The sequence below is a fragment of the Myotis nattereri genome (genome assembly GCF_964212035.1).
Source record: "Myotis nattereri genome assembly, chromosome: 11".
Classification (NCBI taxonomy): Eukaryota; Metazoa; Chordata; class Mammalia; order Chiroptera; family Vespertilionidae; genus Myotis; species Myotis nattereri.
In genome coordinates this window covers 36,493,824-36,516,265 of record NC_138086.1, presented here as the reverse complement: position 1 = coordinate 36,516,265, position 22,442 = coordinate 36,493,824, and the positions used below count along the sequence as shown (strand labels likewise).

At 49.7% G+C, this 22,442-nt stretch overlaps 1 protein-coding gene across 1 annotated transcript; it reads left to right on the top strand.

The window, feature by feature from the left end:
• The first annotated feature begins 1,596 nt into the window (after positions 1–1,596).
• On the top strand, positions 1,597–18,074 carry ZNF783 (zinc finger protein 783). The gene is made up of 7 exons (XM_081102730.1): positions 1,597–1,681; positions 5,318–5,719; positions 5,803–5,929; positions 6,069–6,197; positions 11,973–12,089; positions 13,063–13,173; positions 15,039–18,074. Exons 1-7 carry the CDS (start codon positions 1,658–1,660, stop codon positions 15,848–15,850), a joined length of 1,722 nt encoding a protein of 573 aa, XP_080958856.1. The 5' UTR covers positions 1,597–1,657; the 3' UTR covers positions 15,851–18,074.
• Positions 18,075–22,442: the final 4,368 nt, after the last annotated feature.

Below are 22,442 nucleotides of genomic sequence, written 5' to 3'. Positions count from 1 at the left end.
AGGGAGAAAGAAATATCGATTGGTTGCTTCCCGTAAGAAGGGTTTTGTGGTCTCTGCTCTGGTGCAGTGAGGGGTCTAGAATAAAAGAAATTACACTGGCATTTCTTTTCCTTTTCTCTTTACTCCTCACTCAAGGATATGTTTTTGTTTATTTATTTTTTAATTTTTAGAGAAAGAGGAAGGGGGAGAGAGGGAAAGAGATCGGTTGCCTCCCATACTCACCCCAACCAGGGATCAATTCCACAACCCAAGTATGTGTCTGACCGGAAATTGAACCTGAAACCTTTTTTGGTGCATGGGATGATGCTCCAACCAACTGAAACCCCTAGCCAGGGCACCCTGGCATTTCATAGATGCAAAAAGACAATAGACAGGCTCAGTTAAAGTTAAAGATTAACCTTTGTCAGGGCATCTCCCCTGACAAAGGTCAATCTTGCCATGATTAGCTTTTGTTAGAAAGTTTTAATTTCAGACCATCCTGTGTGGTTACTTTAGGTCTCAGTTTATAAGGCATACGGAGCAGGCCTTTGCTGAGCTTGTCAGGTTTAGTATGTGGCCCCTTTTTGGTCCACAGTGTGGCACAGAGGACTTCAGGGACACAGTGTGGCACAGAGGACTTCAGGGGTACACTGTGGCACAGAGGACTTCGGGGGTACAGCGTGGCACAGAGGACTTCCACAGCTCTGCTCAAGGGCTAGATCTCAGGAAAGGAAGAGGGGACTGAGGATTCCCAAAGCTGTTTGGGGAAGAGAGGGAAGGCTTTTCCCCCCCTTTTTTTAATGAATTAAATTTTTCCTGAGGTCTCTATTTGGTCTGGAAAACTAAACGAGTTTTAGCCTGGCTGGCCGTGGTTCAGTGGTTGAGCGAACGCGGACCTATGAACCAGTAGGTCTGGGTTGCAGGCTCGATCTCCAGTAGGGGGCGGTGCAGGAGGCAGCCCGACAGTGATTCTCTCATCATTGATGTTTCTATCTCTGGATCCCTCTCCCTTCCTCTCTGAAATCAATCAATCAATAAATAGGTTGATAGATTTTAAGAGTTAAAACCTTTATTTTTTCCTGGGCATGAAGTACTATATTCAAACTAATAGTCACTTTGGGTCCATTAGAGGTGTTAAAACGGTGACTCTACATACACTGAGATTCCCCACCGGGGGTTGGGGCGAGGCGGACCGCCCAAAGTTTTGAAGTCACGCCTTTCCCCTGTCAGCTCTCTGGCTCGATTCCTGGGTGGGACACTGGGCTCCCTAAGCCCCGCCATCCTGCAGCGGGTTCGGGGCCGGCGTGGGCCCCGCGAGCTGCGTCTGCGCGTGGCCCGCACCCGCCCGGCGCCCGCCCGACGGTGTCCACTCCCGCGGCCCAGGCGAGGCTGGGTGGCCCGCCCCCCTGGGTGGCCCCCGCGGCCGCCGGGACGCCAGGCTGCGGCCACGCGCGTGCGGTCCTTCGGGCTGCAGGGGGCGCTGTGTGTGCCCGCGGGCCGGGCCGCGAGCGCAGCTCTTGTTTAAAGGGCCGGCGGGGCACGTGGCTCGGACGCAGCTCGCGGCCGCCGGGCTGGGGCTCCGAGGCTGGGCGGCTCCGCTCCGCCTCCGCCGCCGCCAGCGCGCCGCGCCGGGCCCGCCAGGCCTCCGGGAGGAGCTGCGAGAGAGGGACGGGCAGCCATGGCCGAGGCGGCGCCCCACCGGGTAAGCGCGGGCCCGCGGACGCCCAGACGGACCGGGCCGCCCTCGTCGGCGTCCGCGTCGCTTTCGGGCCGAGCGACCGGGCGGCCCAAAGGCCAGGCCGGGGGGTGGGCGGCCCGGCGGCGGGGGATCGGCCCTCTTTCCAGCGACACCCACGGTGGCAGGCCTTGCGTTGGAACCGAGTGGCCGACTCCCCATCCATTGTGTCCCTGGAGGCCAGCGGCCCGGAGGCCGGCGGGCGGGCAGGGTCTCCAGCCCGTTGGGCTTTGACAGCCGCGTCTGAGGTTCCGGGAAGGGACCGGTCCAGGGTCACACGCAGTGGAGGCCAGGCCAGGGCTGTGGAATTACATGCCCTTTAAGGGACCCGGTATTCCGCTCGTACCTAAGGCAGAGGTACTAACCGCTGTTTACAAGAGAGAGTGGAGGTGGATTTTTATTGTTAAGATTGCTTTATCACATTTTAGAATGTTGGCTGATAATGTTCTGTATGTGCAAGTCAGAGAAAGCCAGCCTTTGGCCGTTCGGACACAGTAGAGAAGCGGTGGTGAAGAGCTCTATCAGTGGTACCTCCTCTCATCAATACTTGTCAGTGAAGTTTTTTGATTTTTCTGGCTGCTTCTCAAGGAGGAACTTTCTCTCCCTCCCCTTCGGTGAGGTGGAGGTCTGCAGGTTTGCTGGGGAGAGCTGCAGGTGGCCTTTCTGTAACTGCACAGGTGGCATCTTCAGCTCCCACCCAGCCCAGCGCTCTTTCTGATGGATCCTATCCACCCTCTTCTTTCCCCTCTGCCCACTTGCATCTCCTGAGATTCCTTAGAAAAGCTCCCAAACAGGACTGATTTGCTCCCAACTTTTGTTAGCCTTTGGGTATCACTCTTGTATTTCTATACAGAATTTTCCTGCTGGAGAAGGAAGGAAGAGCCAGGTAATTTCTCTGCATCCCCATTGATGATGACAGGTGTTCTGTGATTGTTACTGAATGAATGTGTTGTTGAATTGTTTAGTCATTCATTCATTCATTCAGTAGGCATTGATTGGGCACCTGCTGTGAGTGAGGCACTCTTAGAAGCTGGGATACTGTGGGAAGCCACCTATTATCTTCACTAGCAGAGAGGTGTGGACAAGGAACCCTGAAAGCTGGTGACCCTTGAAGCCCTGGCAAAGGTCAGGGCTGTGCACCCACTGTTAGTCCAGACAATGGTAGCTGAAGCAACTTCCCCATTTATTATTATGTAAATCCTTGCTGTTGGGCTAGTCTGCCTGTTACTGGAAATTGCCTGCCTAAGGGCTATGGGTGGATCCCAAACCAATAAAAGGTTGGTGAGGCCTGCGCACCAGTGGAAGTCCTTCCCCTTGAGTTGGACTTACCCGCCTGGCCCCCCAGTATTTCCAAATTATCTCTTGTCTCTTCTCTTTCATTTGTGTGCGGCTCCTCTTCCAGATCCTGAACCCTGAACCACGCAGGACGTGGGGGAACAAACATTACACAGATACAACTGTGAATTAGCACCTACACTCATGGAGCTTATGTCCCTGGGGGAAACCATAACCCAGGCAGACACACAGGGTTGTCATAAGTCAGTGATGGCGAACCTTTTGAGCTCAGCGTGTCAGCATTTAGAGAAACCCTAACCTAACTCTGGTGCTGTGTCACATATAGAAATTTTTTGATCTTTGCAACCATAGTAAAACAGATTTATATTTTTAATATTTATTTTATATATTTAAATGCCATTTAACAAAGAAAAATCAACCAAAAAAATGAGTTTGCATGCCATCTCTGACACGTGTGTCATAGGTTCGCCATCACTGTCATAGGTTATTAGGGCTTGTGCCCTGCCAGCACAGCCAAGGGTTCCGTGAGCCCGAGGAGGGGCTGTGAAGGATTAAAGAAGACAGACAAGAGAATACAGCTGGGTCTCAGCAGATCTCCTCTGCCTGCAGGAGGCTTTATTTTATAGTGAGATCAAAACAGGGGCAGTGGTCAACATGTTTACAATGTTTTTGTGAGTTTCACTTATTTGGGCAGCACTTGCTGCACCTCCCACAGCTCATTAGCTACCTATGAACAAACTAGGGAGGGCTATAAGGTTAAGCTTAATGATGCTAAGAGGGCTCTGCCCTCCAAGCTGGGACTTGTTTGTGGCCCTGCCGCAGGTCAGTACGAGGCTTAACCCTAGAGCTGCTCCCTACGAGTGCTATGAAGGAAGGGAATAACAGGGCACTATTTTAGATGTGTGGGTCTGTGAAGGCCCCTGTGAGGCAATGTCTAAGCTGGAGATTTGTATGAGAGGAAGCCAGGAGGAGAGCTCATACAAAGGTGGAGGAGTCCAAGGAGGCCAGGGCGGCTGGAGAGCAGTCAGTGCCCAGGAGGAGACAGGTCAGGGAGGTAGGCTGCAGTCTGCTAAGAAGTTTAGGTTTTGCCCAGCCGGTTTGGCTCAGTGGATAGAGCATTGGCCTGCAGACTAAAGGGTCCTAGGTTCCATTCCGATCAAGGGCACATGCCTGGGTTGAGGGCTCAATCCCCAGTAGGGGGCATGTAGGAGGCGGCCAGTCAATGATTACCATCATTGATGTTTCTGTCTTTCTCTCCCTTCTCTGAAATCAATAAAAAATATATTTTAAAAAAGTTTATATTTTATTCTAGGTATACTGGGGAGCTGAGGAGAGTACTGTGGGGGAGAAGCAAGTGGGGAAATGAATTGGGCGGAATTGCAGTGGCTCAGGTGACAGGTGAGGGGGTTTGGACTAGGTGATGGCAGTGGAGGAGGAGAAAAGGGGATGGATTTGAGGTGATTTCAGAAGTCAAAGAGTAAGACTTGTGATTTGACTGAGACGGATGAGTGAAATGGAGGGGCGATATGTTGTTTTGTCATTCCAACATGGCTTTTAGCAAGAGGACCTGGGACTGAGGCCATTGCGCAAGCCTCAGGGAGGCTTGTCATCAGGCACCCACGTAAGCTGAGGCTCTTCAGAAGCTCTTTTCCAAGGCACTCCAGGACCCTGTCAGCACTATTCATACTGCCTTCCTGAGCCAGAACCGTCATACCCTCAACATTCTCCTCACAGTCATCTTAGCCGTATCAGCATCGGGCTCACATTTATTGGGAAGCACAGCTAGACATTGTGCTGAGTGCTTTTTACCAAATTGTGTCATTAATTCTCATAATCATGTCATGTAGGTCCTATTATTAGCTCCCCTTTCTAGAAATGGAAGGGACATTGAAAGGTGTGTAAGAAACCTTGCTCCCCGTCAGCCGGGTGGAGTTGCCAGTTGCACCCAGGCCGGCTGAGTGCAGAGCTCATGTTCTCTGTACCTCATTCAAGGCCTGTCCCTTCATGTTCAGAGGAAGAGACCAAGACCCAGGTAGGGGTCACCTGTCTGAGACCACAGATACTTCTTTCTTTGGCCTTGTTTTTCCTTCTGTTTCTCACTTGCTAATACTGTGGTCCAGCCAGTGTCTCCTGTCCTGGACGTGTAACTGATGTCCTCACATCCCCAGCCGACACGGCTGCCTGGCTGCCTTCAGGATCCCAGATGGGGCTTCACCGGGGCAGGTGCCATTCTGAGGTTTCTTTTTGACGTGGACATTTTGGTTGTATCGTTCTGGTAACGTCTCTCTGTTCTCTTGTGGTGTACAGGCTTCAGAGAGGGACAGACAAACAGGGGACGAAAGGCCTTCGACAACTTCTCCCTCACCCCAGCCAGCTGCTGAGAAGAACTCCTACCTCTACTCCACGGAGATCACGCTGTGGACAGTGGTGGCTGCTATCCAGGCCTTGGAGAAGAAAGTGGACTCCTGTCTGGCCCGCTTGCTGACTCTGGAGGGACGGACCGGGACAGCGGAGAAGAAGCTGGCTGACTTTGAGAAGACGACCTTGGAATTCGGGAACCAGCTGGAGGGCAAGTGGGCCGTGCTGGGGACCCTGCTGCAGGAGTACGGGCTGCTGCAGAGGCGGCTGGAGAACATGGAGAACCTGCTGAGGAACAGGAACTTCTGGATCCTGCGGCTGCCCCCGGGCAGCAAGGGAGAGGCCCCCAAGGTAAGCTGGACACCTGGGGTGGGGCAGCCCCTGGGGCTGTGCCTGTAAGTGTGGGTAGGCGTTCATGACAACTGTGGTTCTAGGTGCCCGTGACCTTTGATGATGTGGCCGTGTATTTTTCCGAGCTAGAGTGGGGCAAGCTGGATCCTTGGCAGAAGAATCTGTACAAGCATGTGATGAGGGGCAACTACGAGATGCTGGTCTCCCTGGGTAAGGCCGAGTCATAGCATCTGACCCTCTGTCTGTGTCTTTGCTTTGGCTCCAGTTCCTTTGGTGTCTCTACATCTGTGCAGTGAACCGAGTGGCAGGTGTCCTGACCCAGCTCTCTCTCTCTCCATTCTGTACACAGATTATGCCATCTCCAAACCAGACATCCTCACTCGGATAGAGAGGGGAGAGGATCCTTGTCCTGAAGGCCTGTGGGGCCAGGAGGAGGGGGAAGAGAGAGAGGCAGCTTGCCCAGGAAGGCCGGACGCTGGTGAGTGGGAGCAAGATGGTGAGGGCAAACTGAACCATGTCCCTTCTCTCCCGGGCTTCCCAGCATGCTGTGAGGCCAGGAAGGGAACACAGGCCCATAACCCAAAGTGGGGCACGCTCTGTCTCAGGCCGGCCCGTCGGGTGGGCACAGGGATTTTGCCGTAAGAGCCATACGGTTTCTGCCTCTGTGCAAGAGGACGGCGGTACTCGCCGTACCTGACGGTTGTGGGGACTGAAAGTGATGGCGGGCTTTGCAAAGCCGAGCATTTTATGGTAAATAGGAACTTGTACTAGCAGTACTACAAGTAGCAGCAGCATTATTGCCATCACCTCCTGGTTCCCAACTGTATCACCTGCAGCTGTAAGGCCTGAGCTGTACCGGCTTCCCTTTGGGGAAATGGACCCTCTCGCAGGAGCCCGGGGCTGATTTCATCCACACAGCTGGTGTATACAGGACAGTGGTTCCAAAGTTGATTGCATATCAGAATCTTCTGGGGAGCTTTTTAAAAATAAAATTTAAAAAAATAAGTGAAAGTAGAGAGAATAGTACTTTCCCTCCAATGATCATCCCCCAGATTCACCAGTGATCAAAAGTTTGCCACATTTGCTGTGTCCATGTCTTTCCCCCCAAAGCATAACCAAAGTACCTCTGTCTCTGGCTTCTGTCACTTAGCATGTTATCAAGGTTCATACATGTTGTACTGAGTATCGATACTTTCTTTTCTTCTTTTTTTTTAAATATATTTTATTGATTTTTTACAGAGAGGAAGGGAGAGAGATAGAGAGTTAGAAACATCGATGAGAGAGAAACATCGATCAGCCGCCTCCTGCACACCCCCTACTGGGGATGTGCCCGCAACCCAGGTACATGCCCTTGACCGGAATCGAACCTAGGACCTTTCAGTCCGTAGGCCTACGCTCTATCCACTGAGCCAAACCGGTTTCGGCACTTTCTTTTCTTCTTATTGTGGTCAGATACACATAACATAAAATTTACCATCTTAACCGTTTTTTCTGTGTGCAGTTCAGAGACATTAAATACATTCATAATGTTTGCAACTATCACCACCATCCATCTCCAGAACTCTTTCATCTTGTAAAACTGAAACTCTATACCAGCGATTTTCATCCTTTTTCATCTCATGGTGCACACAAACTAATTACTAAAATTCTGTGGTATACCAAAAAATATATTTTTTGCTGACCTGACCAAAATATAGGTATAATTTTGATTCATTCACACCGATAGCTATTGTGTTGGTGGTAGTTGTCATTTTTTTATTTTCTTTTTAAATCCTCACCCGAGGATATTTTTTAGGAAGAATGGGAGGGAGAGGGAGAGACAGAGAGAAACCAATGTGAGAGAGACACATCGATTGGTTGCCTCCCACATGCCCTTTACCAAGGCCAGGAGCCTGCAACCGAGGTACATGCCCTTGACCGGAATCAAACACGGGACCCTTCAGTCCACAGGCCGACGCTCTATCCACTGAGCCAAACTGGCTAGGGCAAGTTGTTGTCATTTTTTTATTTGACAATCTAAGGAAAAAGAGTTCAGTGCCCCTGATCAAATTGTTGGGTATTGCATGTTTTAAAAGTTCTTGTGGCACACCAGCTGAAAAATATTCTATACCATTAAATAATAACCCCATTCTGCCCCTTTCCCAGCCCCTGGCACTCAACAGTTCTATGATTTTGATTACTCTTTTTTTTTTAAATTTATTTATTTATTTTTTTATTTTGATTACTCTTGAGTACCTCATATAAGTAGATTCATACAGTATTTGTCTATTTATGACTGGCTTATTTTTAAAAAAATATATTTTATTGATTTTTTTACAGAGAGGAAGGGAGAGGGATAGAGAGTTAGAAACATCGATCAGCCGCCTCCCACTGGGGATGTACCTGCAACCAAGGTACATGCCCTTGACTGGAATCAAACCTGGGACCCTTCAGTCTGCAGGCCAATGCTCTATCCACTGAGCCAAACCAGTCAGGGCTATGACTGGCTTATTTTATTTAGTATAATGTCCTCCGGGTTCATCCCTGTTATAGCCTGTGCTGAATGTCTTTCTTTATTTTTTTTTAAATATTTTTTTAATCCTCACCTGAGGATATTTTTCTATTGATTTTTAGAGATATGGGAAGGGAGGGCGAGATGGAGAGAGAGAGAAACATTGAGGTGAGAGAGACCGATTGGTTGCCTCTTAACACTAACCCCAACCAGGGAGTCAGGTCTGGGAGTTGAGCTTACACCCGAGGTACATGCCCTTGACTGAAATCGAACCCAGAACCCTTCAGTCCTCAGGCCGACATTGAGCCAAACTGGCTAGGACAATTTCTTCCTTTTTAAGGTAGAATAATATTCTATTGCATGGATAGACCACATTTTGTTTATCTCTTAATCTATCGATGTACACTTGGGTTACTTCCATGTTTTAGCTCTTGTGAATAATGCTGCTATGTTCATGGATGTACAAATATGTCTTCAGTACTCTGCCTTCAGTTCTTTTAGGTATAAACTCAGAAGTGGAATTGCTGGATGATGTGGTAGTTCTATTTTTTTTTTTTTTGAGGAGCCACCATACGGTTTTCCACAATGGCTGTACTGTTATTTTCTGTTGTTTTTTTAAATAGTAAACATCTCATTGTAGTTTTGATTTGCAGTTCCCCGATAGTGATGCTGAGAAACTTTTCATGTCCTTATTGACCATTCTCATTGACTTATTGAAATATTTCCTTTGGAGAAATGTCTAGTCAAGTCCTTCACCATTTTTGAGTCAGGTTGTTTCTTTGTTGTTGAGTTTTAGGAATTCTCTATATACTCTATATATTAATCCTTTATATGATAGATGACTTACAGATATTTTCTTCCATTCTGTGTATTGCTTAATTATGTTGATAGTGTTTTTTGATGCATAAATTTAAAATTGTTCACAAAGTCTAGTTTGTCTGTTACTTTTTTTAATGGATTCTACGTCCTTTTTAATGGTCACTATTTCTTTAAGTTCTCACTGAGATTATTCATTCTTCCTCTAAGGTCCTTGAGCATCCTTATAACCATTGTTTTAAACTCTGTTTCTGATATTTTGGTTGCTTCCATTTCATTTTATTATTTTTCTGAGCATTTCTCTTGTTCTTTCATTTGGGGCATTCTTCTTTGTCTCCCCATTTTGTGTCTGTGTATTAGATAGATCTGCTGTGACTCCCAAACTTGCTATAATGGCTTTATGATGAAAGTGTCTTCTTGCTGTCCAGTGTTTCTTTTGTGGCTTGTGCCTTTAGTGTCATATCCAAGAAATCATTGCCAAATCCAGTGTCCTGAAGCTTTTGTCCTGTGTTTTCTTCTAAGAGTTTTATGTTTTAGATTTTGCATTTAGGCTTTGATTCATTTCAGTTAATTTTTACACGTGGTGTTAGATCAGGGTCCAACTTCATTCTTTTGCATGTGGATATTTAGTTTTCTAAGCCACATTTGTTGAAAGAGTGTTCTTTCCCCATTAAGTGGTCTTGGCACCTTTCTCAAATATCGTTTGACCAGATATGTGAGGGCTTATTTCTTGGTTCTCTATTCTATTTATTCTGTTTATGCCAGTACCACAATATTTTGATTACTGCAGCTTTGCAGTAAGCCTTGAAATCAGGAAGTTATCCAATTTTGTTCTTTTTCAAGATTGTTTTGGATATTTGGGGTCCCTTGAGATTCCATATGAATTTTAGGATGGATTTTTCTATTTCTGAAAAAAGAAAATGCCATTGGGATTTTAATAAGAATTACATTAAATCTGTAGATTACTGAGGGTGGTATTGACATCTTAATAATAAGTCTTCCAATCCATGAACATGGGATGTGTTTCCACTTATTTATGTATTTACAGTAATCTCCCCTTAATCCACTGTTTTGTTTTCCATGGTTTTAGTTACCTGCAGTCAACCGCGATCCGAAAATATTAAATGGAAAATTTCAGAAGTAAACAATTCATAAGTTTTAAATTACGTGCCATTCTGAGTAGCGTGATGAAATCTCGCGCTATCCTGCTGCATCCTGCCCAGGATGGAAATCATCCCTTTGTCCAGCGTATCCACACTGTATATGTTTCCCACCCGTAAGTCACTTAGTAGCCGTCTTGGTTATCAGACCGACCGTCAAGGTATCACAGCGCTGTGTTTAAATAACTCTTATTTTACTTAATAATGGCCCCAGAGCCATTGACATAACTTTTATTATAGTATATTGTTATAATTATTCTATTTTATTATAGTTATTGTTGTTAATCTCTTACTATGCCTAATTTATATAGGTATGCATATGTAGGAAAAAACAAGAGAGTGTTGAGTACTACCTGTGGTTTCAGGAATCCACTGGGGGTCTTGGATATATCCCACATTGACAGGGGGGGCTAATGTAGTTTCTTTCAGCAATGTTTTGTAGTTTTATTGTAAAAGTCTTTCACTTCCTTTGTTAAGTTACTCCTAAGATATTTTTTATATGATTATAAATGGACTTGTTTTTGTAATTTCCTTTTCAAATTGTTCATTATTAGTGTATAGAAATGCAACTGATCTTTTTGTGTTTAGTTTTACTATCCTGCTAACTTGCAGCATTCATTGATTAGTTTTAACAGTTTCTGTATGGAATTTTTGAAGTTTTCTATATATATGTTCATATCATCTGTGAACAAATAATTTTTTCCTTTCCAATTTAGATGCCTTTTATTTCTTTTTCTTACCTAATTGCTCTGGCTAGAACTTCTATCACTTTGTTGAATAGAAGTGGTGAAAGTGGACATCCTTGCCTTATTCCTAATCTTAGAAGAAAAGCTTTCATTTTTCACCATTAAATATGATGTTCGCTGTGGGTTTTTAATATATGGCTTTTGTTATGTTGAGGTAGTTTCCTTCTGCTTCTGTCAGGTAAAGGTATATAATTTTATCAGATGCTTTTTCTGCATCAATTGAGATCATCTTGGGGCTTTTTCCCCTTCATTCTGTTAATATGGTGTAATCCATTGATCTAGTTTCATATGTTGAACCATCCTTGCATTCCAGGAACAAACTCCATTTGGTCATGATGTTTAATCCTTTTAATATGCTGCTGATTTTGTTTTGCTATTTTTTTGTTGAGGATTTTTGCATCAATGTTCATAAGAGATATGGGTATGTAGTTTTCTTGAAGTGTCTGTCTGGCTTTGGTAACAGTATAATTTTAATGGTACTTCTCATTATGAGTGTGGTTGCATATCCTTTTATTTGTTTATTGGTCATTTAACTTCTTATTCTGTGAAATATTTGTTCATATGTTTTGCCTTAAAAAATATAAACTTCCTAGGCCCACCCAGATCTACTGATGAGAATCTTGGGGGTGCTCCCTAGGGGATCCTTATATACCAGCCTGGTAGAGGACTTGGGATTGTGAGCCATGGTTGTAGTGCTCTGAGCCAGGAGTCCTGAAAAAGCCAGATCTGTGGCCCTGTTGTGTGACCTGCCTGGTACTATCACTAAGATACCGTGCTGTCCTGTTTCCTTTTCTCATACATGCAAGCTTTCGCCTAGAACAGTGGTCGCCATCCTTTTGGACCTCACGGACCACCAGTTGCTGGCCTAGAATGTAGTCACTAGATGATCAGTGAAGTCCACTTAATTATCATACCCTGTGTTTGACCTGATGTCCCAGGTCCCAGTGGCTGCATCTAGCCAGTTCCCAGAGGCTCTGGCTACCTGGGGAACTCTGTTGTTCTCGGTGTCACTGATTAGCGTATCCCCCCTCTCCCTCCAGTTCCAGAGCACATTCCCAGCCCAGTCAGGTCTGACCAGGAGGGTCCGAATGAAAGGCAGGCCCCCGAGCACCAGAGAGACTCAGGAGCAAGAATAGCTCCACCTGGAACAAGCACGGGTGAGTAAGGGCTGTCAGGTGGCAGTGTGACTGGCATCCCAGCAACAGTACCAGCCAGTGGTACTGAGAAGAGGGTGGGGGAATGGCTGGGACCAGCTGGGCTGAGTGGGACAGGCTTCCTAGAAAAGGCACCACTGAGGCGGGCCGTAGAGGAAGTCAGTTTTCCCGGGGACAGCGTTTCAGCAGGAGAAAATAGTCTGAGCAAAGGCGTGGGTTCCTCAGGTGTGTTGGGGACAGACACACTGGTCTGTCTGGAGTGAGGGGAAAGGCACAGAGGGCAGGTAATAGACTGCTTACAGGGGGTTCATGAAGGGGAGGTATGTGTCATACACCTAGCATGGGGCCAGCCTGTGTGCTCGTCAGTACCTGTTGTCTTTCTGAAGGCCTGTGAGGAGCTCTGTGGCTTTAGTCACCTTTCCAATGTTCTCTGCTTCTTTTAAAGGAAACTCCTGCCATCCTTTACCAGAAATGAAATATAATTCAGAGGGCATTAGCCTAGGGCTTGACAGATAATTCAGAGCCATTTTCTGTCTTCAGACTGCGCTTTGCTGCCTTGGCCTTCTCTGTGTCTCCTTCCTGCTGGCCTGGCTTGTCAGACTTGGGGTTCTCTCTCCGGTTACTTCTGTGCCTCTCCCCCACTGAATATGGCCTCCCTGAAGTTGAATATGGCCTCCTCTCCCTTCCCTGTTTCCCTCCTTCCTGGCCACTGACTGTGTAAGGAGAGATAGGACCCTCTCATGGTCCCTGTCTGTTGCAGACCTGGCACTGTGCCCCAGGGGCCTCCCCAAACCCTCTGTCCTTTAGAGGCCCATCAGAGTGACAGATGCCAAGGGACCAGTTGTTGGCACTGGGGAGCATGGGGCTCCTCTTCCTGGCAGGTGCTGGAGCATAAGCAGGGCCTGCTGGGAAACGGCTGTGTCACCCTGCAGGAGCCCGGTGTCGGGAAAGACCCTCACAGGATTCTCTCCCACAGGGCCCCCAGCCAGTACCAGCATTTTGCCCGCAATTAAACTGGAGGAAGATTCTTCAGATGGGGAGTCCCCTGTCTCCCCTCCTAGGGACATCCTGCCCAGCATGGGGCTAGGTGAGTGAAGGGAGAAAGCCCTGTGGCCACTGCAGAGCCTCAGAGGAGCTCGGAGTCCCTTTGGGAGTGGGCTGGGGGTTAGCATGATGAGACCTGCTGGGTTTCCTCCTGAGGGGTCCCTTCTTCATCCCCCAGGTTTTACTTCCCTGGGGCTCTGGGGACCCAGAGCCTCTGTGGTCTGGTCTTCCCTCACTGTGGTCCAGCCTGACTGGAAAGTGCTGCTGGGAAACAAGCTGCATGTCGCCAGGTTTGTGGTCTGGTGACAGAAAAGCCTCATGGCCACCTAGGAGTAGCCCAGGCTAACAGCCTCCAGTAAGTCGCAGCTTGTGTGCAGTTTAAATTTAGTTCCCACTTAGAGTCTGTGTATTTTTTGTAAAACGGCTGACACCGTAGTGAACAAGAAAAAGAAAGTGATTATTGCCTACTCTGGCCTTGGGCAGGTTTTCTGTCCCCATAGAAAGGGATCCAACTCTCCCCTGGTTCCATGCTGGTATCCGCTTCAGTGGAAGGCAAAGGTGAGATTTGGATCCACCGCAAGGTTGTGGCCTGGTGGGACCAAGCTACAGATGGGCTCACATGAAGGGATCTGGGGCTTTGGCCTTCACTAATCCCTAAGTTCAGGAATACCATGGTAGCCCATTAAATGCAACACCATTTTACCCCAAAGTTTAAATGATTCTTATGGATTCTATGGTTCTGTAGCTGTAAGACTAAATTAATACCAGTGGGTTATTTCTAACAAGTAAAGTTCTGTCCTGAGATATTTGTGAGGGTTAGGGGGGAGCTTCAGGGAGCCGTCGGGTGCTGTCCCTGGAGGTCCATCATGGAAGGGCTCCTGAGTGCACTGGCCTCCTGGCTTGTGGTTTAAGTTCAAGCTTTAGCAAGAATAGACATTTCTCTGGTCCTGGACCTTGCAAGTTGCCTGTAGAGGGCTAAAGATTTTCATTTTAATGTGCAGAGGTCAGGGTTCATGGTCACCCTTTGAGCAGACCTTGTGGTCTAGCAGCTGAGGCCACCAGGTGCTGGGGGAGATTAGAGAAGAGTGGTGGGGGCTGACTGCAGAGCAGACGAGAGGTGAACAGCAATAGGAGGGTATAAAGGACGCACAGTGTTCCAGGCAGGGCTCCGTAGCCAGGATCCTCCTTAACTAACGTTAGGGACCCTTGGGACCTGCTGCCCCAGACCCACCTTTCACTGCTGTGTCCTGGAACCTCTTTTGCCTAAGTCCCGTCTTAGAGTCAAGTGTGTGACCCACACTGAGGCCCTACCCGGAAGCCCCGATCCTCGTGCCTCCTGCCTGTCACCTGTGTGTCACCGAGATCACAGGCGCCCAGTGTGGATTTGTTACACAGATACGAGTAGCTCTCAGTGTGGCTAAGGCATACAGCACCTCCAGCCCTGAGGCCTCTGACCTAGTAAGGAGGTAGGCAGGGCCCATAAGGCTAATTGTCTTTCAAAGATTGAGACTAAAGTCATCAGAAGTCCTGGGGGTCCTGCATGGCCAGCAAATCTCAGGGTTCAGGGTCTCTGCCTGTCTTTGTCTCTTCATTTTCCCACCGATATGTCTCCCACTGGTCTGACCTCCTGACTCCCTGGTTTTGCAGCTCTGTCTCTTTCCTGACATTCTAGCTTGGCCTGCAGGCAAGGCCAAGTGACCAACAGACTGGGTGGCATTAGAAGGCAGTCCCTGTGGGTGGGGCTGAGCGAGAAGGTCCCCTGCTCCCTGTGGTGAGCCCTGCAGGAGAAAAGAGTTTAGTGAAGGCAGGAGGGGGGTGCCTGTGAGGCTGGATCTGTGCCAGGAGGGCCAGATTAGGGCAGGGGTGGGGGGTGGTCCACAGGAAATCAGCAGAGATTCCTTTTGGCAGGTGGTGCTGGAGGTGTGGTCATCAAGACGGAGGCACAGTCCGAGGACGAGATGATGCCGGAGCAGCTCTTCCTGGGGAAGCCCCCCGGCCAGACCCAGAGTGCAGTCCCCAAGGGGCCCAAGAGCAGGACTGGGGGTCCCCGCCAGCTTCATGCCCAGGGAGTGCCCAGGGTGCGCGCTGGGGACCCTCGGCCTCGGCCCGCAGGGGCGGTGGGGGAGGTGCCCCGCATCCTCCCTCGCCGGCGAGAGCGGACCTTCCCCTGCCCCGACTGCGGGCAGAGCTTCCGCTTGAAGATCAACCTGACCATCCACCAGCGGACCCACGTGGAGGAGCAGCAGCGGCAGGCCCGGGCCAGCTCGCCCAGCGGGTGGGGGGAGGCCCACTCCGCGCTGGAGCCTGGGGAGGTGGTGGTGTCCGGGCCCGTCATCCGCTGGCTCCCCGAGGAGCCCGAGGGCCGCCGCGCCCTGGCGGGCCGGTCCTTCGTGGGGCGGAGGCCGGCGGCCAAGGTGTACCACTGCAGCGAGTGCCTGCGCTTCTTCCAGCGGCGCAAGAGCCTGCTGCTGCACCAGCGGCTGCACACGGGCAACAGCCAGGGCTGGCCGGCCTGCCCCTACTGCGGCAAGGCCTTCCGCCGGCCCTCGGACCTCTTCCGGCACCAGCGCATCCACACCGGGGAGCGGCCCTACCAGTGCCCGCAGTGCGGCCGGGCCTTCAACCGGAACCACCACCTGACCATCCACATGCAGACCCACGCGCGGGGCCAGGCCTGCCCGGGGAGCCCGCCCCGGCCCGGCCACTCGGAGGAGGGCTGACCCGGCAGGAGCCCGGGCACCGGCAGGACCGTCTCTCCGCCTGTTGGGCCCTGCCCCTCGGGCCTGACGCTGGCTCCTGGTTCTGGGATGGCTTTGGAGAGAGCTTTTCTTTTCATTCAAATGGAAGCAGCACCCTTCTTGGTGACAGTGGATGAGCGCCACAGTTGCTTCCATTCCTGTCTCAGTTTGTTACTCTTCGCTGCCTTCTCTACATTCCTGACTCACAAAGGACCCCCTCAGGCTTAGGGGTGTCCCGTTTTGGGTGGGGGCCTTTGCGGATTCCATGGACGGGCAAGTGGACCAGGGACCACGGTGCTTCAGTAGAGGCGGTGGAGACATTGAGGTCCTGGGGTGTTGATTGTACATAGAGGACTGGGGCCCGCGGCACGTGGAAAACAGCAGAGCGGACAGGCAGCCTGAAGAGTAGGCCCTGGAAGTTAGGCTTTTCTACTTTGTTACTTTGAAACTTTTTTTGCCTCCTTAGGAAGCTTTTCTGGTGCTTTTGTAAGAGTTGTGTGTGGGTGCCAAGGGGACCACGAGCCTCTGGGTGGCAGGACTACTCTGCCACCTGCCTCTGCGTGGGGACCGTAGGGCCGGGTCCAGACCAGCCTGGGTGTTGATGGGATGTTGATGGGATGCCTTGGCTGCTGCCCTGGAAACCAGGTGTCTTCCCAAGTGTGTGTGCCTTGGCCCAGAGTGATTCCTGTTGTTCCTGGGCCTTCCTGTAGAGGGGGTTGATTGACTTTGATTATCAGTAGAGAAGTGGAAACTGAAGCCCAGAGTAGATGATGTCCCCATGGTCTCAGTGTTCAAGGGTGTGCATGCTCCATGCCCATAGCTCGCCACAAGGGGAGGGGGGTGCCCCAGGAAGCAAGCCCAAGAAGCTCCTTCTGAGCAAACGGTCCAGGTTTGGGTGAGGCTGGTCAGCCAACTGGGTGGTTTGTCATGATAAAGAACTAGGGCCTTCTGCAGCGTTCGACCAGGAGACCTGGATTAATTTGTTCACCACCTCCAGCCTGGTGTTCCTCATTTACCCCAGTGCATCCTACCTCACCTTAGGGTTGTCAGGGTCATAATAGACTAAGAGGCAACCAAATAGGAAGCATGATTTCTTCCTTCCTTTCAAGTTCTGGGCCGCTTCTCTCTTCTGTGTTGATCTCCAGCCCATTCTCTCAGGATCCATTAGGAAGAGCCTTTATTTTGTGAAGTGAGTGGAAGGTCAGGTGGGTGCAGAGTGGGGTGAGTTTCTCATTGGGTTTTATCCCCAGGAGCGCTTGGTATCTCAGTGAAACAAATTCTTACCAAAGCAGAGAGTCAAACTGAATGCTCAGGCAGTAGCATCACGCCTCATGGAGAAGTCTTGACAGCAGTGAGCTCCTTGTGCCTCTTAAATCATACCACTCTGGGTGCTGTCTCTAGACCAGCCCTCCGGTTGGGTGATTTTGAAGCTTGGGTGATGGGTCCTCAGCTGTTCTGATTGTCTTATTTGTCTGGTACTATGTGAAGAGGACTGCATCCAGGTGCCTGGGTCCCGGGCTGTGCCCCCTCAGACTGTACATGAACAGAGTTTGGGGCAGATGGTAACATTGCCATCATCTCTAGGGCACAAGTGAGTATACAAGTCAGTGACAGCTCAGCCAAGCTCCCCTGGGCTGGGGAAGAAGAGGTGCCACTGTTTGTCTATACTGGTAGCCCTCAGCCCTCTCCAGGGGCCCCACAAGTCTGGGCAAGGCTTGTCAGCAAGTGCTCACCAGCAAGTGCTCAAACAGGATATGGTGCAAGTGTAGCTGCTCTGATCTTAACCCTCAGCTGCAAGAGCTGGTCTCAGGTGTTTCCCTGGGGATGCCTCAGGGCTAAGAGACGCCCTGTGTCAATACTGGTATCCTTAGAAGCCAAACCGTGAGAAATTGCAAGGCACCTACGCCCCCTTCTTCCAAAGCAGTAAATGTGCTGGCAAGGCCTCGTGAGTTCTGACACCCAGTAGGTGTTCAAAGAAAGTTGTGCCTCCAAAATGAGTCAAGGGAGCCTGTGTGTTGCAGGAGCAGATTGGACCTCAGGGACTCCAGAGGCTGGAGCCTGGTATGGCCTTATGCTCACTCCCAGCTCTGGGTCTTGGCTTCCTCATTTGTAAAACAAAGAAAGGTGGGGTGCTGGTGTTAAAGGCCCTGAAGAACTGATGGTGGCAGTTCAGTTCCTTGCCTCAGTCTAGAGTCAATAAATATATTGGACTAATTGAGTGCGTGCACATGACCTGGTTCCTGCTCTCTGGTACAGACAGCTGCAGTACAGGGCGGTTTCTGGGTGGGATGCCCCGCACTACCACAGGGACTCTGCTGCTGCTCACACCTGCCAGGTTTCTCACAGCACACTGTGTGTGTCTGTTTGCGGAGGAGGGGAGGAGGATGCTCTAGAACACTCACAGACTGAACTAGCACTTGGTATGCATCAGTGCCCTGGAAGTTTTCAGGACTCAGGTTTCTCACTCACTTCGTTTCTCCTGCTGGGCTGTGTCTCTGGGTGAAGTGGTTGGTTAAGTAATTGACTAAGCTCATATCACTGTGTGTGGTATAGCTGGGATTCAAATCCTTTACACTCTTCATTTATTGTGGTAATGCTTTGTTAGTTCATCTTATATTGCCTCTGGGTCTTGGTTCAAGATTCTTCCCATGCGGGTCCTGTGGAGTCCAGCGTCTGCTGTCTTTGACAGTCTTCCAGGTGGGTTCTGTTTGGGGGTCTGACCAATGAGGCCTTTGGGTGCCTGGAAGAAGTTTCCTCCTATTCCAGAGCATCCTGACTTACCTGTAGCTGGAAATGGCTCTGGACCCCTCTCCTGCTGGCTGACTCACCTCCTTATGTCTAATACAGGAATGGCATATAGGGAGGCTCAATTCCAATCTGCAGAGACCTCCCTTCTGGCCATCTTGGCTGTCATTCAGCCCATGGAAAGAAGATGAAGTCCCAGGCACTCTGACTAAAGAGCTTGGAAGGATGGATGGACAAGGACAGCTGAAGAAAAGAGAAGCTGGCCGACTTTAAGAAAACAACCTTGTGTAGAATTGTACACCTAAAGCCTATATGATTTTATTAACCAATGTCACCCCGATAAACTCAATTTAAATAAATGACCTTTTAGTTCAGGAACCAACTGCATGGCAAATGGGCTGTGCTAGGAAAGCTATTGCAGAGGTGGCTGGAGAACATGGAGAACCTGATGAGGAACAGGAACTTCTGGTGCCGGGGTCCAACCCCAGCGGGTCCAGGGGTCCCCAAAGGTGTGGACGGAGTTGGCAAAGAAGGAATGACACGGAGACAGCGTTCAGTTCATCAGCAGCCTAGCCAGGATCTCTAGCCAAGTTCTGGTCAGGATCTCCAGCAAAGTTCTGTTTAGGATCTCCAGCCAGGTTCTGTGTCCATGTTCTCTTGCTAGGTTCTCCAGCCAGGTTCTCCAGCCAGGTTCTGTAGCCATGTTCCCTCGCTAGGTTCTGAGGGTCCAGGGTTCAAGTCCCTGTTCGGGCGCCAGATGCCGGGGTCCAGCCCCAGCGGGTCCAGGGGTCCCCAAAGGTGTGGACGGAGTTGGCGAAGAAGGAATGACACGGAGGCAGCGTTCAGTTGATCAGCAGCCTAGCCAGGATCTCTAGCCAGGATCTCCAGCCAAGTTCTGGTCTGGATCTCCAGCGAAGTTCTGTGTCCATGTTCTCTTGCTAGATTCTCCAACCAGGTTCTCCAGGTTCTCCAGCCAGGTTCTGTAGCCAAGTTCCCTCGTTAGGTTCTCCAGCCAGGCTCAGTCACCAGGTTCTAGTCAGGTTCTCTTGCCAATTTCTGTAGTCAGGTTCAGTCCAGGATCTTTTGCCATGTTCTCTCGCTAGGTTCTGTCTCTAGGTTCTGAGGCCAGTTTCTGTCCAGGATCTTTTGCCATGTTCTCTCCAGCGAAGTTCTTCTGTCTCTAGAGAACGTTCTGTGTAGGTTCTGTGCCTAGGTTCTGTCTCTCTCTCTGTCTCTTGCTGTCTTGTTACATCTGTATTTATACCAGTTGATTCAATCCTATCAATCTCTATTACAAAGGTTAGGGTGTTTCTTATCTCCATTCCAGGGAGTAAAGATTATGTAGCTTAAGCATGATTGTTCATAGTTAAAGTGATTAATTACCCGCCTGGCACTTAGTTAAGAGGTTTTATTCCCTCCCTAACTTCAGGGGAAAATCCCTACCTGGGGAAACAACCTTTCTCAGAGACCTTGGTTAAAACACATAGTGCCAAGAAGGTGAGCAAACATATTAAGAACAGTATGCCATATATGCCAGGTCCTTTGAAACAGCAAGGATGGACCGGCTCCCGGCATTCTGGGTCCTGCGGCTGCCCCTGTCCCTGGCAGCAAGAGGTACCAGGAACAGGAACCAAGTAGAGGTGGAGGATCCTGCTTGGATTCAACAAGCGCCTTAGACTCAGTGGAGGGAGAGCCCGTAGCTGCTAAGCCTGACCTCTTGGCTCCTAATTTCAGTAACCAGTTGACTTTAAAGGGCTTAAAAAATGTCAGAAGAGCCCAGCTTGTGTTGTTCAGTGGTTGAACATGGACCCATGCACCAAGAGGTTGCTGGTTCAATTCCCAGTCTTGGCACATCCCCATATTGCAAGATTGATCCCTAGTCGGGGGTGTGCAGGAGGCATTCGGTTGATGTTTCTCATTAATGATTCTATCTCCCTCTAAAAAAAAAGTCAATGAAAGAATTTTTTTTTTTTTTTAATTTCAGAAGATGCCCAGCCAGTGTGACTCAATGGTTGAACATCGAACTATGAACCAGGTCACAGTTCAATTCCAGGTCTGGGCACGTGCCCAGGTTGGAGGCTCAAACCCCAGTGTGAAACGTGCAGGACGTAGCCAATTAATGATTCGCTCATCATTAATGTTTCTATCTCTCCCTCAATCAATAAAATCAATAAAAATATATTTTTTTTAATGTCAGAAGAAAAGTGGGACACAGCAGAAAGATCTGTGGCAGGTGGAATGGATATGATTGTATCTATTACTCCAGAACGACCTCTGAGGATGAGCACTGGCTTAGAGAAGGAAAATCACAGATGTGTCTGTACCAGGAGAGGGGACCAGAACCCAAGAGCCCTGACCTTGGATCCTTTTAGCCACTGGTCCCTGCCTTTAATCTGAAGCAAACATAATGCAAATGCATTGCTTTTGACCAACAATGCCCTCTTATTTGGGAATGGGGAGTAGAGCCTGAAACTGATTTGAGCTATTTCTTGAAATGGCTGTAACTCATGTTGGTGTGGGCACATTCAGGTGCCTATGACTGCTGAAGATATGACTGAGTCTCAGGACCTGGAGACCGGCAGGAAGAACTCTCCCAGCTTGTCAGTGAAGGGAAACCATGAGACATCCCTGTCCCTGGGTAAGAGGCTGGCCCTAAATCCTTGGTTTTCTTTCTTCATTGAATCCAATGAGCCTTGTGGGCCTCAGTGCTGGCAGCACTTGGAGATCATTTATCAGCCCTCTGTCTCAAGGAAGGTAGAAGCGCCCTTAATTCCCATTTTCAGATGTTATGGATTGAAAGGCAGGGAGGTTAAATGACTTGCCCAAGGTCTCATGGAGATGAACTATGAATTGGACTCTGACCCTCGCTGTCTTGCCCTTCACATGGCACCAGAGCCTACAGGAAGTTCTGTCTCTGTGAGTGCTGTTACTGCTTCCCTGGGGTTAAGGAGCCTTTGGCCACTAGGCTGGGCCTCTAAGCAGGGGTGGCAGACAGGGAGGTGTGCAGCACGCAGGGCCTGGCCGAGGTATCCCTACATCAGAGGTCCCTCCAACCCAGTTTAGCTCGGACATGGAGCCGGGGTTTGCTCTTAAGTGGGGTTGAAATGAGCTCGGAGGGTTTGGGGCATGAGGTCCTCATGGGCCTTGGGTGGGACCTGTGGTCTTAGCAGGTTTCAAAGAAGAATCGAGAGCAGTGACTTTCTTGTGTCCCACCCTCTCTGTAAGCTTTCCAGACGCATCAGGGGAGAGCTCTACTCCTCCCTCAGCCAGGTCAGGCCTTGCTCTGGGGGCTGCTTATGCTCCCTCTGCTGCAGACAGTGGACCAGACAGTTTGGGGCAAGGCTGCTTCATTTACTGGATGCTTCCCTGTGGCTCCTCCTGCAGGAAATCTAGGAAAGGTGTAGTTGGGACTCCTCCACCAGGACTGGGCTTGGAGTTTTAACACATTCCTCTGGGGATTCTGATGCCAGTTCATGTGGGAGAACCAAGGCTTAGGGGAGCACAGGAAGTTTGAAATCATCTCCAGGCTGAGTAAACCAGCCCATGGGGTCCTGGACCATCCTCAGTATTTCTGGACAAAAGATCTACGTCCCCAAAGTCCCATGAGCAACGTAGACACCCCGGGGGACTGCTTCCCTGTGGAGGGGAGATGGAGTGGGTGGCACTGGGAAGGCTTGAGAGCACTCAAAACCTTTCTGGCTTTTCCATCTATGAGTAGGGTAAGGGGGTCGTACTCTCTGTGGCTGTGTCCCACACACCTATGAGCCTTTCAGATGAGAGGACAGCCTCCTTGCTGGCTGCCTCCCCATTCTCCCTGCTCCCACACAGC